The 19,253-nt window shown below is 37.6% G+C and overlaps 1 protein-coding gene across 9 annotated transcripts in view; it reads right to left on the bottom strand.

Annotated features, from left to right (window-relative positions):
- STXBP5L (syntaxin binding protein 5L) overlaps positions 1–19,253 on the bottom strand; it is a 198,906-nt gene that overhangs the window by 99,994 nt on the left and 79,659 nt on the right. For all 9 annotated transcript variants that reach the window (XM_056494582.1, XM_056494599.1, XM_056494630.1 and 6 more), the window contains one exon: positions 8,346–8,480. In XM_056494582.1, the coding sequence (XP_056350557.1) occupies positions 8,346–8,480 (135 nt within the window). The remainder of the gene's footprint in view (positions 1–8,345; positions 8,481–19,253) is intronic.

The raw sequence follows: 19,253 nt of genomic DNA, 5'->3' as shown, positions 1-19,253 counted from the left end.
GCTGCGGATGAGTGGAAAGACATTGCCACTTGGGTAGAGAAGCTCCCCGTGAAAGTCCGTCATGTGGATCCTCATGTTCCCAAGAGTTGGGCTAATGAAGAACACCGGCATAACGAGCAGGTAGATCAGGCTGCACCGATAGAGGTCTCAAAGATAGATTTAAATTTGGAACACAAGGGAGAGTTGTTCCTAGCTCGATGGGCCCACGATTCCTCAGGTCATCAGGGCAAGATGCCACCTATAAGTGGGCAGAAGACCAAGGGGTGGATCTAACAATGGACAGCATCTCTCAGGTTATCCATGACTGTGACACGTGCGCTGCCATCAAGCAGGCCAAGCGGGTGAAGCCCCTCTGGTATGGGGGGCAATGGTCCAAGTAAAAGTACAGAAAGGCCTGGCAGATTGACTACATCACACCGCCTCAGACCCGCCAAGGCAAGCGCTACGTGCTGACCATGGTGGAAGCCACCACCGGGTGGTTGGAGACCTACCCTGTGCCCCACGCCACTGCTCGGAACACCATCCTGGGCCTGGAAAAGCAAGTCCTCTGGAGGCATGAGAGAATTGAGTCAGACAACGGGACTCATTTCAAAAATAGCCTTATAAGCACCTGGGCTAGAAAACATGGCATTGAGTGGGTGTACCGTATTCCCTACCATGCACCAGCAGCTGGGAAAGTCAAACGGTGCAATGGTCTGCTTAAAACCACCTTAAAGGCACTTGGTGGGGGGACTTTCAAGACCTGGGAGATCAATCTACCAAAGGCCACATGGTTACTGAACATCCGAGGTTCCACTAACCGAGTAGGCTTTGCCCAGTCTGAGCCCTTGGGAACACCAGATGGAGATAAGGTCCCAGCGGCACACCTGAGAGGCATGTTAGGAAAAACTGTTTGGGTGAACTCTCCCTCCAGAAAAGACAATCCTGTTCGTGGGGTGGTTTTCGCTCAAGGACCAGGTTGCACTTGGTGGGTGATGCAAAAGGATGGAGAGACCTGATGCATACCCCAAGGAGACCTTGTTCTAGGATGAACTATCTATGATACTGTTCCTGTAACTGTATGTATGTACATGATTTAAAAGTTTTAATTTGCTGTAGCATGTTGGCATGGGAAAAATTCGGTGTGGATAATGTTGGGGGTTGGGTGTTATTCTATTACTGTGTCAATTTAAAGAATTTTTCCCATTATCATGCCAATGGAGCTGGCTGGGTTACACCCAGGACCTTTGCCAACTCTAGACAAAAGGGGTGGGTTGGGGCTGGGCTTCAAGGGGGACTCTCATGCTTCAGGAGGGACTGGTGCTTCTGGAGGGACTTGTGTTTTTGGGGAAGACCCCCCGTCTGGAGCCACGAGGCCGAAGGCAGGAGAGCCAGACCCTCTGCAATCACCTGCCCTGCATCTGCCCCGCTCCAGCCTCCTGCCTCTGCGGACACAGCTGAGCACCAGAACCCAAACGGTGAGCGAGGAGCTGCCCGCTCCAGCCGCTCCCACCCGAGACCGGCGTGGCCGCTGCCTCCCCTTCCCGCCTCCATCTCCGCTGAGAGAGAGTGTGCCCACAGCTAAAGAAACGACTGGAACCGAGTTATCTGTTCTGTTTTGTTGGTAATTTTAACAACTGCTGTTGTTTCTGCTTGTACGGTTAGACATATTAGTAAAAGAGCTGTTATTCCTACCCCCTTTTCTCTGCCGCAGAGTCCTTGATTCAAACAGTTATAATATTTGGGGGGAGTGGAATGAAAGTCTCTATTTCAAAGGAAAACTTCTGCCTTTATTGGCAGTCACCTGTCCTTCAAACCAGGACATTTTCCCAGAAAGCTGAGGACAAACAAGAAGGGAGCAGAAGCACAGTGAGGCTGACAAAGAGCAGTGGCTTGGGCAGCTATCTCAAATCATTGAACCAACCAGGATGCACAGTGCTTTGCTAGGCGATTCCAGTCTTGGTACATGACCAGGAATATTGGTAAAATCTCAACAAATGGAGGGAGAAATGAAAAGTGCATACTATCTTTCTAAGGTAAAGATTGATTCAATTTAGTCCGCTTTTTGTACCTATTAATTTTAAAAGTCAGGAACAGTTTAGATAAATCTGTGCAACCAGTTTCCTTGAAGGATACATATGACATTGCTTACCAAAGAATGTATGAATTTCTCTTTGAATAGAAGTAAACCCTTACATGAGTTGTTCTCTACTCTTTAGGCTAAGTATACTTTTATAGTCAATCGTTGTTCATCTGTAAATGGTATAAAAACCCCTGTCTTTTACTACCCATCTTATTTTTATCATATATTCCTGCAGGGTGTAGACTCAAATTTCTGTGCTAAAACCTCAGCTGAAAGGGGAAACCTTCACTAATACAATACAGTTTCCAACCTCCTCCATCTCTCTTTTGAATTCATTTTAGATGGAGGAACTGTAATACTGAACTGTATTAATGTTAAAATTAAATTTGAAGCTATTATGAATAAAGCACTCTAATGTTGATGACAGATGCTTTTGTATAGGCATTCCTTCAAGCTGGCCTTGGGGAACTGCATAAAAACTAATTAGATCCTATTCCTTGAGAAAGGGAAAACTAAGGAAGAAACAGTAGGTGAAAATTAGGGGTAAGTGAAATAGTTAAGCAGAACTTTTTGTTCCCAAATAGCAGCCAGGTACAGCTGAGAATGACTGAGAAAATAAAAGCTCTGAAAAGGCATAAAAAAGATAAAATACAAATCCAAGTCAATACGCAGCAGAAAGAAAAGAAAAAAAGAAGGTCAAGTCCAAAAACTATCAGTCATGATTTTCAGTTAAAAATTTCTGAAATGAATGCAAGAAACAGAGCAAGAAAAAAATATGAGCTAATGATACAAAACTTGTCAACATTTCATAGTCTTTGTTGACCATTAAGCCCAAAAAAACAGAGTGCAGAATTGAAAAATAGAAGCAAAGATTTCCATGAGTGCAGAATTAAAAAATAGAAGCAAAGATTTAAATGACAGCTGTACAGAACTAAAACCAGGCATTTGCTAAGAAGATACCGATACTTTGACTTGTTTTGCACTTCATCAGAAGTTGTTCCTGACAGAAGCAGGTATTAATTTACTTGGTGTATATTCATTTGGGGAAATGAGAGGGTGGTTATGCTGTAAGCTGTGACTCTTTCTCAGAAGAACGGGACTGAAATTAGGACATCAGTCACTGTAAAAAAAGTCTTCAAAAGATTTGTAAGGATGGAAGCCTCTATTTGATTATTTTATCCTAAAATTAGAAAGCTCAAAAAAGAAGTCTTCAGTGATGTTACAATCTGGACCCAGCAAAATCCATAGATCCATAGATGATGTATTCCTTAATCATCCTGGAATGTTTTACACACTCTAAGTCATCAAGTGACTTAACTACTGTCATAAGAACTTAAAATACCAAGACAAGCTTTAAGGCAGGTAAAAGTACACTATGATAAAATAGAATCAAACCAAAACTATTTTCCTCTTGAAAGAAAAAATAGCCTGCACAACTGGAGAAGTACTGTAATATTTTCTGAGAAGAATAAAAATCTGGTGTTACAAAGGGATAGAAGGAATTAGGAGAGGGGAAAAAGAAAGATAGCATCCATATTAGTCATTGTTATGAAGCAGAAGTTGACTGAATGCAGCAGTGCTGAAAAAAACTGTGCATAGACAAATACATCTTTAGTGTCAGTAGTCAGACATCTTCCACAGTTCTGCCTTCCATAAAGGTGCAATGCTCCAGGGAATTTAAAACCTTCTTTTCATCGGTAGAGCCATAGAGAAATGAATAAGTTAGATACATCATCCATATGCTGTGGATCAAAGCTGGGATTTGGAGTAAGCAGAATCAGTTCAACCTCAAGATGCAACTCTGAGTCTTAGACACATTTCCTGAAATATCCAGAAGAAGGAAGTCTTGAAAATTGTGCTTTCTTTATATCAATAACTATCTCCATTTGGGTTTGCATACAGAGGGGGTAGCAGATTCTTCTAGACCAATACTTCTTCTTTGTACTGCTTTCCTTCACTGCTGTGGACCTACTGACTCAGTCCTCATTTCAGGAAAAGGGGATGGGCAAACAAAGGACTAAGAAAGGAGATATCATGTTATGGCTCTGTCATAACTGAGTTCCAGTTTGCTCAATTGTTTGATCCCCCAAATCCCATAAATTTTGACAAGTTTCAGTTACTAATTCATTAAATAGTGAGGTGTTTAAACACTGGAATCCTACTGGGGACTTATAATGCAGATTTTTCATTTTTGGAATTCAGAGGACACATATAAAGATTTTCTTTTCCTTTCCAATGCCAGATGACCTTCCCAAATGATCATGCTGTGAAAACTGGTCTCATTGTAGTTGGATTAAATGGAGACATGCTGGGTTCATTGACTGTTTTTCTCTTCCAAAGCTGTTTCCAAAAATTTGGAAGAAAAAGAGAAAAATGGTTTGCTTATTAGAGTGTAGAAAACCTAACAGTATAATGAGCCTCAAAGCCCTGTGGCAAAGGACTAGCTTTGTTACATGACAGAGAAATGACAAGTGAAAAAGTTTTGATTTATTCATTCTTAGCTGAGAAAATTGTTTCAGTGTAGCCTGTAGTAAGTGATAATGCATGAGATGATAGAAATTGCCGAGACAAGAATTGGTACCCATATGCTTGTTGTTTTTTTCAGCTCTATTCAAGGACAGGTCCACTGAGCCACAGATAGCGCACATGATTTAAGAAGGAAATTTTTCCTGTAACTTCCAGGCTTAGTTCTGAAAATAATTTAAAAAACAATTTAAAAATCTGTTTCCTTTGCATTATTAGCTGTTCGGGCCTTAATTTCTAACTAACATTAGATACTGTTTAAGCTCAATGAATGATATCTCCTGCAAGAGAAGATGATAGTCCCTTAGGATAAAATATGTATTGCAATTATCTTCTTGACATGTATCTCCACTAGATGCTTCTGAACAGCGCATAAAATCACTATCACTCAAAAAAATAGCGTTCTACAGATCTTTCAGATACAAAAGTAGACAAGAAAATCACAAAAAATCCACTCTGCAGCAAATGCCATGTTTGTAAGTAAAACTAGTCGTGCTGGACACGGTCATCAGATTTCTTACATCATAAAAATGCTGCATCTAAACCTGTTTCTCCTTCAAGTCTTCAAACTACCAAGCTTTTTCACCTCAGTCTTTCACTGCAACAGAATCACTTGTGCAAAAAAATTCTTGCAGTCATTTGATAGGCCTCACTGACTCAAAATATTTGGTTGTTTCTGAGGATGAGGGTTACGTGTAGATTTTATTAGTAGATTCAAATCAGTGAAAAGTAAGAGGGGACCAATTAAAAGAAAGAGAAGTTATGTTGGTAGACTTATAGTTTTAGAAACTGAATGAGAATTGCATGAAGAAAGATGAACTCCTTCAGACTTGTTAGAACAGGTGATACACAAACTTGAAACACTTAAAATTTATTTTATAAACCCTCTGTCTAAGCTGAGGACTTTAATATAGCAGCAGAGCAATGGTTTTAACTGGTCTTTTCTTGCCAATAAGTTTGAAAGATATATGATTGCACAAAAAGTAATCCCTTTCCTTCCAAGCTTTATAGAGAAGATTAACATTTTCAAGCTAACCTGACACTCTGAAATGTTGCCATTAACTCAGAATTTAACATGATGCTCTGAGCACCACTGCCCCTTATATTATTCATAGCAAGGTTGAAGATTTTCCTGAATTTTACCTATATATTTTTTCCTATCTTCTTTCATCTTTTAAAGCACCTAACATAACAGACCCTTTGAACTTATACACCTCAGAACAACCTGATTTTACTGTAACTAGGAAGTTGGTCTTGAAAATTCTAGAGATGCCTTACAACATGAATTATTCTATGATTCTGTAATACCTAAATGTGAAAAATATGCAAAAACTATGTGAAAATAATCTGGAGATTAAAAAATATAATCAGATCAGAACATATCCACGGCCCAAAATAAAACTGCTCTCTCAAACATTTTTCTCAGTACTATTCTAAAGGAAAGTCTACAATCATGAGCTCAACCTCATGATGTACATTTAAAGTTAATAACATTTCCTTTAAAAGCTAATCTACATTCCATTTTACGTGCAGGAAAGTAACAGTAGTGGAAGAGACATCATAGTTTATTACCAGAGAGAGTTCAAATTACTTTAATGAGTCACCCAGGTTCAACTTCAGAGGGACTATAGCATCTATAAAAGCGGCAGCTATGACAAACATCACCATTATTCCCATCAGCCTCTTCCTCTAACACAGAAAAACTAAATCTGGTGACACATAGGAACCCCTGTCCACCTGCAAAATATTTACAAGGACAAATTTCATCCACTCCGTATCAAGGAGTACATGGTAAGATTGGATGGAGAGGGTCTTTAGAGAAGCACACTGCTTACCTGATCAATTTATCCTTGTAAGACGGTAGACCTAGAAGTAATAATGAATGAATACCTGTGCTCATCTGTCAGCAAAACATGGAAAACTTGCTTTTTAGAAGAAAAACCTATTTTGGTAACCATGAAGCACCTCCAAGTACTTCGGGTGACATGGTCTATCTTTATTATGCTGTCATTACCTTTTAGAACTTATGGAAAATCTAGGTATTTTCCTGCATAGAAAACACAAACAAGGTAGGAGGGGCAGCTCGCTTCCTTGAAGGTTCTAGAGAGGAAGCATATTGCACAGCATCTAGCCTATGTCAACAAATGTAGTGGAGCTTGTTAGAAAGCAGCCCGTATTTCCCACATAGAAAGAGAGGCTTCATTCTATTCTACTCTCATGAAAAATGTTTGTTGTGGCCACTAAAATAATTTAAAAAGAGTTATCCAGAAGAATTTTGAAATAACTAGAAAGTGAAACTTGGTGGAAGGCTTCCAGTCCATAGAAAAACTTTTGGATCTATTTCCGTACATAATAGAAACATCCTAATTTCTGGAGGAAGGAAAATTACAAGTGCACACAAAATGAAAACATATTGTTCCCAAAAACTTAAAGACATTATCTACTCAATTTAGTAAACACAGACATTGTAAAACACAGGATTCAAAAAGCCCTCCAATATGTCAATGTCAACAAAACAGAGTGAGAAACAGAAAACTATTAGGACACTTTCTACCTGAATAGCTCATCAAATTGATCATACTCTAGTGTAAACCATGTTTTCCAGCAGTACTTTTCTGCAGCCAAAACTACTAAACAGAACCAAGCAGTCTCGCAGAGGCAGAACAACCAAGCATTCCAAAACTGAGAACTGGATGAAAGATTTACCAACAGACTGGATCCTGATTACTATTTGAATACCTGGTTTTATGTCCTTTGAAGGTAAACCTATATTTTTTATAACTGTGCCTATGAAGTTTGGGGAGGGCAGAGAGGGAGAAAGAAAACAAGGCATCAGTTCAACCTGAGGGAGAGAGTGATTAGAATAATAATAATAGACGGAAAAGAAAGGAAGGAATTTTTGAGAACTGGGGTTACACTTCAAGCCTGTAACCCTGTTCTTAGCTGCTGTTCTCTTGGTTCACTGAGATTGGTGTATTTCAGTTCACTACCAGAGGTTACAGGTCCCTCAAAACATGAAGCAAATGTCTCAGAAACTCTAAGAAGTACTTTGAGCTTTCCCACAGAAGTTCTTCTTGCTGAAACTTCACAAAGGAAACAGCAGAGAAATAATTTCTGTTGAGGCTTTTACTTCCAGGAAACTTAGATGTATTCCAGCCAGATTTTTATATGTTTTTTTCCATTTCATATCCACAACACAGGCAGCTGGCTTAACCTGTTAGAGAACTATAATTTAATAGGCACTCATTATCTTTCCTATCACTTCATCAGGTTTGGATGTGTTCAAATTAACTTTGAAATTCTCGTTTCATATGCCGAGCAGGAGGTTTGGTCTAGAGACTGCCTCCTGTCCCCTCTCATCTAAATGATTCCACAGTTCAATGAAGAAAAATTCTCTGCAGAGTCTTAGGGCAAATATCCCGCATTATTTGATGGAGAATATGGTGATCAAGCTTTCCTCATAAAAATAGCAATATCAGAATTTTAGTGATTAAAGATTTTCTGTATTTCATGGAGCTTCATATTTAAACAGTACACCAAAATTTTTTTCTTTTATATGAAATATAATTGCATGGTTTCTAACAAATCTAATTCCTAATGTCCTGTAAAAAAAAATCAGTTAATGCTGCAAATGCATTCTCTGAAATTAAAGGCTTCAAAAGATCTGGTAATATTTGCAAAACCAAGTAATTCTTAAAAATTAAACTTAAGACAGCTATGAAAATGACCACACATACAAATGAAAAAAATCTGCACTTACAGTTCTATTGCCTTGTTCCACATGATAACATATCCAGAAAGAATGAAGGACTCAATATTTACAATGTGTGTATTTCCTCTCTCTGTTCCAACATAAAGCCATTTACTCTGGAAAGGTAGATGGCAGTAAGTAATCCTGGAAAAGGAAAAAAAAAAACACAAACCAAAAAAATATAAGTGACTGAATATTATATTAGCAATATTTTTAACACTTTTGCAGTTGAAAGAATTAATCTGTCAATTTTATAACTTCACAAAAGCATTCTGAAAAATGTGCAGGTTCTGGGGGTCGTCTCCAGGAAAATCATAAAAGAGAACATGAAACAAAACAGGGTCATCCTGCCTGCCAATATTAAGGGCAGAAAAAAAGAGAAGCATCACTTGAGCACTTAACTAAGTTTATCTATTTCCAAGAGTACATAAACTGCACTTTGATAGTATTCAAGACTCTCAAGGAAGGCTTTCTTTTATCCTTTCTCAGAACAAGCAGATTATCCAGTCAAACAAACAGAATTTTGTAGACATCAGTGGGATTCTTATTTTTCACAACAGAAGCATAACACCATAATTCACAGAAGAAAACATTCATTTATTTGCCATCTGGAAAAGAAGGGCCTTAGCTAAGAGGATTTATCAAAACTGAACTACCACAGTCATGCTGAATCCCATACTCATTACAAGGTGACGAAAAAGTGCTACATTAGCTTGGAAAGATGTCATGACAATTTCTCATGATAACACATAAAAGTTTTCACAAATGACAAATGAGTAGATTCAGGTTACTTTCATATTATGGTTCTTATCAGATATTACATACACTAAACCAAAACTCAAAATCTATTTGAGATGAGAAAACATTTGCTACTAAAACATAAGTGAATACATGCTACCTACAGAGAGTGAAACTTAATCCAACTTTATGGCACAGACTAGTAAATTTTGACAGAAAAACATGTATTTTGCTTGGTGTGTCATATGTTATTATATTTATCACTCAGTTCATAAACAGGCTATTTCTGGCTTTTATATACAAACTTGATTTTTTTTTTCCTTAGCATCTTCATCCACCACAAAAGTACATACAGTATTTAAAACCATGCATACTTAAAGTTTTCTTATGTTACAGCAATTTTTCTAAATTTATTATAAAGGAGTGAGAGAGGCATTGGCAATCTTTCAGTAATTTTGGCTCTCTCAGTCAAGACCTCTAAATAGAGCATTTGCCACTCTTTAAGGGATTGTTCAATAATTATACAATTAAATATACTTTACATAATTGTTCCCTGCAAAGTACTCTCAACAAACAAAAAGGCTCCAAACAGATTATACACAGTATTTGCATAGTTCTGTAGTTTTCCAAGTGTTTAATAAACTGTCAGTACTTTTAATGCTAAATTCACTCAAGCGAGGAAAATGACTTTTATTTTGTACTTATGCATCACACTGGATTCAATACAGTTGAAATATGGAGTCTTCAGACTGTAATTTATGGAGAAAAGTGATTGTGGAATCATGGAACCTGGAATAAGGCTAGCCCTTCACAGAAGCCTTGTTTTGTTGATTAAAGTGAGACCTAAATATGAGATAGCCTTTGTTCTGTCCAGTGGCACAGGGCTAAATCTTACCATCAATTGTCTAATTTTGGCAATAATTCCAGAGCCTTTAGTGGAAAGAGCACCAGGTTTTTCAAGAGAATTGCTTTGAGAATGGGAGCTATATTTCAGTATGCATAACTGAAAATGCCTTCAAAGCAGCAACATAGTACTAATATTGTGGGTGCAGTCATACAAACAAAGATCCAACAGAAAAAATTGCAGAAGGTATATGCCACCTACATAATCCTCAACGGAATTCAAGCTATTCTTCTACTTTATTCTTCTACTCGTAACAGGTGTGAGGAACCATTTACCCTTTTGGCTTCATAGTTTCAAATGGGAAGTTTTCTCTCACATCTTTACCAATCCTCTTACTTCAAACTAAACAACTCTATTTCTTTTGCTTTCTCTTTAGGTGCACCATTTCCTTCACTTCTTAAATTCATATTTAGTCCATTTTGTTGCTGTTGTTTTTTCATTTCTTGCATTTCTGTAATACCTCTACTCTTCTTTCTTGCACTGCAAAGACCATGGGTGCTTTGTTAGTTCCCAACCCATAAAAAACTTCTCTAGCTAATAAACCCTCTTAATCACTTCATGTTGAAGCTCACCCATCACTTGTTTGTAGTAAACTGTTAAGTTACAGGAAGAGGAGATAATTTTGACTTGAAAATGTTGAAAACATAAATGTCTAATGACTCCCAAAAAATTGTAAATTCCAAAGTGAGCCCTACTTGACTTGAATGCTGCTACTCCAAATTCATGCAGTAGACTAAGCAGGTTCAAGTCCACCTAGGACAACACTATTTTCAGTCCTCTGCTAAATCCAATCACAAGCCACTATAGGGTACTGCAGAAAACTTGAACTCTCATGTACAAGAATTAATCCAATGTCTTCATTATGACTAAAGTTTCAACATCACCTCACACACTGTTTGAGACTGCTTTTTGTCTTTTTTGAGATTTGCTTCCACATCATAATCTCTAGGACGCACTGCCACAAAGCCAACAAAGTAGGTGTCTGCATTCCCAGATATTGCATGGTCTCCATTTGCCTGTCTTAAGTTTAAAATTTCAAGACCATAATGCTATAAGAACAAGGTCCTACAGCAAGGGAAAAATCAGACCAATGTACTAACTACTAATAAGTAGCTAGGCCATAAGTTACTAGACTTAATATCATTCTGGCCTATCTGAAATCCCAGACACCAGTCACTACTAAATCTGGATGCACAGTATGAAGCACCCAAAAAGAATTAAGTATTGCTAAAGAATGAAAAAAAGTACCACAGCCATGCCTGTTTTCTTAAGCCCAGCTACTTCCTCTTAAATAATTTAGTTTTGTTCTGCCAAATTTATAGGTATAAAAGTATTCTGCATGTTCCTTCTTCCACAAAAAAGCTACCCTATGAGTCTTTACTGTTTATCCAAACTGTTATTAAACATCATGAAATGTCTGATTATGAAATGCATAAATGTTATTATAAAACCTTTTACAGCATGTGAGCTTATAAGAAAATTTCATTCACTTAAAGACAATCCAGGTATATAACAAACCTAATAGAGCATGGGGATTTTAATATAATATATTGCTAGTCTTCACCAAACAAAGCCATATGATTTTCATATTTTCCTAAAACTCTGCACTTCTCTGAAGCAGTTTTATTTTTACATTATGTAAATTAAATTCAAACTTCTTTATATATTATTATTGACTTTTCATGTTTACAGAAAATATTGACTTTGAGAACTGGAAGCTTTGAAGCAAGACTCAGATTTTTAATAAATGTCTTTCATCTCAGTAAGTACTGAAATTGCATAACAATTTCTTCAAGAGAAAAAAATGAAGTCTCATACTGTAGTTTTCATTGTGGATGAAAGGCATTTTATTATATGACTCTATTAGTCATATATCCCACAAGCAAATTAAGATGTCTTTCACTGCCATTACAAAAACAAGCCAATAAGCCAGAAAGAAAGGCTATTTTTCTTCGTAAGAAGTTAGGGGTTCTACTGAATTATGTCAGCATGAAGTGCTTCTGATAAATTTTAAGCAGATTGTCATCTGATTGAGATAACATGCAACTTGGTGATTTTCTTGATGTTGATCAATTAACAGAAATTCAGACAGAAATGTGGATACTATACATTCCTAGAAGCAAACCAAAATAATGAATCTTATTGATCATTATAATAGCAAAAAATTGAGGAATTGATACCAAAAAGGTGTTTCTATTCCGCCAGAACAGTCTGAAACGTATAATTTTTCTCCCAAGTGATGAAACAGGATATAGAATATCCTGTAGGTTATAGTAATTTTTTAAAAATCAAGAGGTACTAACTAAAACACTTAAATCAGAATTTAGCAAGGAAAACTATTTTTCTAAGGTCCTAAACACATACCATATTTAAGTAATTAAACATATTATTTACATAAATGTTGCAAATAATATGAGAGATATAATGGAATAAATGAAAGAGGCATTGTCAAAACATTGAACATTATTTTAGAAAGGAATATATTCTGACAAACAAATCTTGAAAAGTTATATTTTTCAGAAAATCACAGCACTCTACAGTCTAACAACTACGGTCAAAAACTCACTGCATATTAGTAGAATACTACAATGTTAAAATAATTTAGGATGCTATAACCTCTAAAATACTAGTAAAAACCCTCAGATTACTTAAAATCATCTTTATTATGTTAATTGTATTTCTCTAAGAAAAACAAAAGATAATTTTAAGAATGTTTCTTTCTGCCTCTGCTTTGTTATTTTTGTTTTTCTATTTTTAGCATGAAAAATTTTCTTGGAACAGTATTGCTGGTGGTGAGTGAGGAGACATGCTGATGGGTTGAGAGTAAATTGCATTTTTGTCAAAATGAGAAACAGCTATTCCAACTTAATTATTTAATTGCTCATTCATACACATCAAAACTGCAATTAAATTTATACTATGACTTTTCCCTTTATAATCTTAAATATGAACAAGCATAGAAACTGTGTATTCCTTATGCCAGCACTGTCAGAGTTCAGTTTCTACAAGTTCCTACAGAAAACACACATTAGCTTGAACTCCCTTTCAGAATCCTACCAAAATAAACTACAGTGTCCAGGTTCTCAGGAAATACGGAAAACTCACAAATTTACAGTTAAAGAGGGAGATAAAACATGAAGGAGCATTAACTTGGGAACATGTGTAACTGACAGGAAGCAAGCGCAGTAGCTTGCAAGTCATGCCAGTCATGATCCTGGCCCACTTCTGCTCTCAGTGACTCCTAGAGGACTGCCACTGCCTAACACCCAATTTACAGTGCATTGCCCCAGCATGGATGAATTCAGCTGCTGAGAAAGTTGATCATCTTCTCAAGATAATTATGGCTATCAGAAGTCTACCTTTTCATTGCAGTGATTATGGCTTTTTCTTGACTCCAGGAATTTTCTCCAGCATCCTCTGGTACTTTCACTGCTTTCCACTAATTTATGCTATTTGTTTCTTCAGCTGATCATCCCCAAGAGCTATTCTCTTGGCACTGCCACCTGATAGACTGGGCATGATTCCTGGTACTTGCCAATGACGGGCTGATGTTATGTCAGGTCCTCTTTCAAAGCAGCTCTTTGAAAGAATTACTCTAGAGAGGAATCTGTGGCCTGTGTAGCCTTCAATGAATATTCACAAACCACTGCATAAGCCCTTCCCTTCCTTCTCAACTTCTGCAGGATTTCTTCATTCCAACAAAAAAACTACAGCTGCTAAGGGGGCTTCATGATTTTGTATCAGCCCTCTTCTCCCTCAATCATCAAGCACAAATTATTTCCACACAATTTATTTTCTTCCCTCATACTCCTTTAATCTTTTGGTAATTTTGATACAAACTAAAGCACACCAGACTCATCTAGTGCCTTCTCCTTCTGGTAGCTTCTGGCTATCCAGTATTTCAGAAAGTGTAAGGTTACTTTTCTGTCAGTCTAGTAGAAGATATTCAAGCTGAGATTACTGCTTTAAGTCACAAAATGGACACAGAAAGATTTGGACAGATATTCAGCCAACGTAATTTGTAGCTGACCTGAAGTGCCTAAACAAGCACAGATTAAAGCTACTGACAATGAAAGAAAGTAGTTGTTTCCAGCAGATCTAGTAAAGGATGTAAATTATGAGCTATTTGGCCTCTGGAGGTATTTGATCTTCTTCCTGGTCTATGTATAAATTTAGAGCTCACAAGCACTATAAGACATGTAAAAAACATGTACAATAACAGTAATTCATGCAGTCTGCCATCCACATGATGTGATATGTTTTCAGCAGATGGTTGTGCAGTTCCCGAGATAGATGTGAACTTGGTCTGTGCATAGTTAATAACATTTCCTCTGCTACAGGGAGTGTCCAGGAAGCCCTAGGAAGGCAGAAACCCAAGATGAACTCCATTATTTTGAGTTCCAATGTTTAACTTCAACTCTCATTTTGACTTACTTGCAGAGTATGCCAAGTCTCTAAGGCTGATATAAGAGCACAGAAAATACCTTAAATTACTAACTGGCTGACTAAGAGTCAAATGAAATATAGAGCAGTTCAATACATCTGAAGAGTTCCTTCCACACAGGGTCTTAGTGATACTAATCACAATATGAGTATTTCTCCTATTCACAATAAATTCTCCAAATACCACATAAGATAATTTCAAAAATTTCTAGCAGCCCTGCACACGCAGGTGCTAGCAGAAAGTAAATGAACCAAACATGCCTTTGAGATTGATACTTGTAGTCAACTTGTTTTTTAAAAATGTGGTTTAGTTCTAATTTAAAATTGAAAAAATCTTCCCTTTCACATATATTTTCTTCTAGCAACAGTCAAACTTCATTTTGAATTACAATCAGTTGATCTGTCTTAGTTTATGTTTTAGTTACTAACATAGAAGAAAACAAAATAGCACTAAAAACACATTGAATGCAAATTGCACTACATCGTGGTGACAGCATAACATGGGATAAACGCCATTGTTATTTAGGAATATCTGGACACAAGAGGAACATTAAGGTAAATTATATTCTCAAAATACTGCATGAACAGTTCTGTCTGGATTTTTTTTCCAGAGTGTCATACAGACTGCTCAAATATTTATTGTTTTAAGACTATAGTGCACCCACTGCAAATAAAGGTGATGACAGGACTGGGTGAATGAAGAGTATCTATCTAATGAGAAATGTAAAAACTAGAACTTAATTGTATTTTTCCACCAACTTCAGAGCTGAATGTGACTACTCTGTTTATAACTACTTAGTGAATAATCTCTACCAATAAATTCTAAGTTAATAATGAAACTCACAAACTATTTAAATGAAAAACTGTGAAACAAGTCATCATTTAGCTCACATACCACTGTGCCTATTTTCTGACCGAACAACTGTTGGGGGTTGGTTTTTCCTTTCCTCTCTGCCTGTAGAATTTTTTCCCACTGACATGCTAAGGAGCACTGATGGCAAGGTCCTAGATACCTTGAGATGGGGGAGGGACAGCCTCCCTGGTTTTTGGGAGCTTCTTTCAGAGGATGAGGGGCAGGGGGGAAGGGGAGAAATACCACAAGACTGGAAGCAGGTAAAGGAGGGTGGGAGGCAGTTGCTGTCTCGCTCACTTTTGGCTCTTGGAGAAGGAGGGCTGCTGGAAAACCTCGCCCCGCTATCCCAACACCAGGAGCTGCCTCTTCTGGTGTTGGACCCTGCACCCCTGCTAGGATGCTCTTCTGCTTCAGTTTGCTATCTCCAAGCATACTGTTGAAGCACCGGGACCTACACTCCAAGGATTCATGAGCAGAGCCTCTCCTCCACCCTTCCAATCGGGAACACAGCCACCATCACCCCCAGCCCTCCTGCAGCTGCTCGGGATCGCCGCATCTGCCCCTGTCCACCGGGAGCCAGCCGGTGCAACTGTGACAGTAACTGCACCACAGGGGAAAAGTGCCTACAACCAAAAGAACTGTTACTGGGTTCCTGTACTGTTTGTTGTTAAATTAATAGTTGTTGTTGCTGTGTTTTTCCTTGTGATAAATATTAGTAAAGAACTGTTATTCACATCCCCATATATTTGTCTGAGTGCCCCTTAATTTCAAAATTATACTAAGTCAGAGGGAGGGATTTACTTTCTCCATTTCAAGGGAAAGCCTCTACTTTCCCTAGCACACCTGTCTTCTCAAACCAGGACAACAACCAACACCTGCAGACAGTAGCATCATTTGAAGACATTACTTGAGCTTACACCTTGTATCTGTAGAGATCAATGTTTTAAAGAAAGACAGTGAAATTAGTTACTTTACATGACGTAATTTAATACATGTTCATTACAGAGAAACATGAATGAAAAACGGAGTCAAGGCAGTGGTAACATTTACTTCCTAGACACACTTCTACTTCCCAATATTCCTTTCAAGTTTGGTATCTCAGACTATACATTTTACCCAATCAGTCCACAGAGCAGTTTTACTTGACTTTGTTTTAAACTGGTTTTGATACACGTATTCATCACAGTCACTGCTGCTTGTACAACAGCAAAAATTTGTCTATTGAAATGTAAGAAATGAACCTTTGAGGTTCCTCTTTTCAGTTTAATACTGATTTAATCTGATTTCTTCAAATTTCTTCAATTTCTTCTAAACTTGCTCTAGAACAAATTACTATAAGATACCTCTTGATTTAAAGAATTTCAGTGATGCAAGATTCTCTACAAATGCTGAGGTACAACAAATCAGAATTCCCCTTTAAACTACAATTTCAATAGAAATTATTAAGCAAAGTATACTTCAAGCTATTTGTGAAGATCCTAAACACACAATTAAGACATCCTCCTCCCCTCTGTTGGGGATTGGGGATTTTTCCCTTTTTTCTCTCTGTGGAATTTTCCCTATTGTGGTGCTAAGAAAACTTGTCGGCTACACCCTAGCTCACGGATGGCTATTGACAAAGGGGAAGGGAGGGAAAACACCGTGAGACCTAGGGGGTGGGGGCGTGGGAAAGAGGTGGAGGACGGGGGTATCTGCTGCTACCTTCCACCATCCCAACGCCGGGAGCCATGTTCTCTGCTGTCAGACACTGCACTACTGCCTTCCCCGCTCCAGGCTGCTACCTCCAAGCACTCAGCCAAGTGCCACAGCCCACATGGTGAGTGGGGAGTCCTTCCTCCATCCTCTCCCACCTGGGACACTGCCGACATAGTCCCAGCCCTCCGCAGCTGTGTGAGACCTGCCCTGACCCCATCACCGGTACTGAGTGCAGCGAATGAGTGTCTGCAGCTGAAAAGGATTGGAACTGAGTTACTGTTCTGTTGTTAATTTTCATAGCTGTTGTTTTTTTTGATTGTCTGGTTAGACATATTAGTAAAGAGCTGTTATTCCTACCCCCTTATCTCTGCCTGAAAGCCCCTGATTCCAAAATTAGAATAATAAGGTGGGAGTCTGCATTCTCCATCTCAGGGAGGAACTTCTGCCTTTCTTGGATAACTAGGATACCCTCCATCCCCACTTCAATTTCTGCAATTTCTATGTACAATAAATGTTAAGAAAACATTTTCACTTTAGAGTTTAATTTAAGGCCAATAGGCTTATATAGTGCTGAGATATCTAACACAATTATTTATTTTGAAAAAGCAATAAAGCTTATGCAGCTTTTTTCATCATATTATTTAAATATGTCGTCTGGCTCGTGGTCCATTGCTGCTGTCAAGGTGTTTAAGACACAAGCATTTTTCATAGTGTCCTTTACCTGAAATATTATACATAAGAAACTTACAAGAATAAGAAATGGGAATACAAGAAGCACACAAAAAACCCCCAACATAATATCTTAAGAAATGCAGGTGGAAAACAATTTCTTTCTCAAGATATTTTGGTTTTGTCCTTTTTTAAAATTGGATTTATTGGCACATTGTGAAGCACTCTGTTTCTTAGAAATTTGGACTGATCATCAATCCTTTAAAGTGTTGAAAACAGAAACACAAAGTTCAAGGTATGGAACCATGAATAGTATAGTCTGTTTCTTGTTTCCTTCCTTTTCTGTTAAAATAATTGAGAATAAAAGTATAAAAGTAGGCTGTTCCTGTTTCTTCAAAAGCCAGAATTTCCTGTGCTCACCTTCTTGACAGGGGAAATAATGCTAAATGCTTGAAGTTAAGCCCATTCTTGACTTGTGAGCTTACTATTTCAAATGACTTTGCAATCACAACTGTAGTTAATAGCTTACAGCACATTAAAAATATTTGTTTTAAGAAACGCTTATGTTAACCATGAAAATCATCAGTGTAGCAACTATATGAATATTTGTAATGGGTGTCAACATAAATTATTTACAAGCAGTTAATTCAAAGGAACCTAGAACAAATCAGAAAAAAAGCATTTTCAGAAATACATTAGATGCATTCCATTCGATCAAATTATTAAACCCACAGATCCAACTTGAATGAAGAGTTAATTTATGTAATTAGATAAAATCTTATGAGGTTACTGTGAACTCTTTACAAGGACAGTCAGAGTCTACAGCATGCCACAGGACCTTTGGTTTCTCCCAGTTTTATTTCTTATAACTAACTTTTTTACAACTCCACAGAAGGTCACCCTGGCCTGTTCAGCATGCCATAATACATACAGAAAGACAGCTGCACTATAACTTCCTATAAGACACAGGCATTGAAATTCTCACCCTCAATAACTCTAAGGCTATCTGCAGTAGCACTGCAGCAAGTTATCAGCATTACTGGAGCTCAAGAACGACTTAGAAGTCACTCTTGAGATGCCAGTGTGCAAGGGGATGTACAATTTTTGTAGCCTGTGCTATGGATAATTTGTTTCATTTTCAGAATGACAGAAAATTACCTTCCTTCTTCTTGGGCAAATGCACAGCAAGAAAGACACCCTCTTTTCTCAACTCCCTTTTATGGTTTTGACTGCAAATTCATTGGAATATTTTACCTGTAGAAGCAGGATCACTGACAGTGACACATTCTCCCAGCCTAGATCTTTAGCTACACAACATTAAACAACAGTTATGCAGTGGATCAAACAGGTGTAATATGAACACTTGGTCCCAAGAGAAAGAAACAAGGAAATTACATGGAAATATGTTTCCTTAAATACAAAAAGATGCTGGAAGAAACCAGCATACTTTTCACTGACTTCTAATTTGTTTCTGATGCTGATTCAAGGTCACAATAAAAATGAGAATAAAAGTTCCACAAAATCAATGAGGTGAGCAAATTAATGAAACAGGGTTGGAAAACAGACTCTTGCTTTCATCTTCAGAGGAAAGACAATGTAGATGATTTTTCTTGTG

Source organism: Oenanthe melanoleuca, chromosome 1 (genome assembly GCF_029582105.1).
Source record: "Oenanthe melanoleuca isolate GR-GAL-2019-014 chromosome 1, OMel1.0, whole genome shotgun sequence".
In the NCBI taxonomy this organism is placed as follows: domain Eukaryota; kingdom Metazoa; phylum Chordata; class Aves; order Passeriformes; family Muscicapidae; genus Oenanthe; species Oenanthe melanoleuca.
Note: the sequence above shows the minus strand (reverse complement) of the source record. Positions and strands in the feature narration are given on the sequence as shown.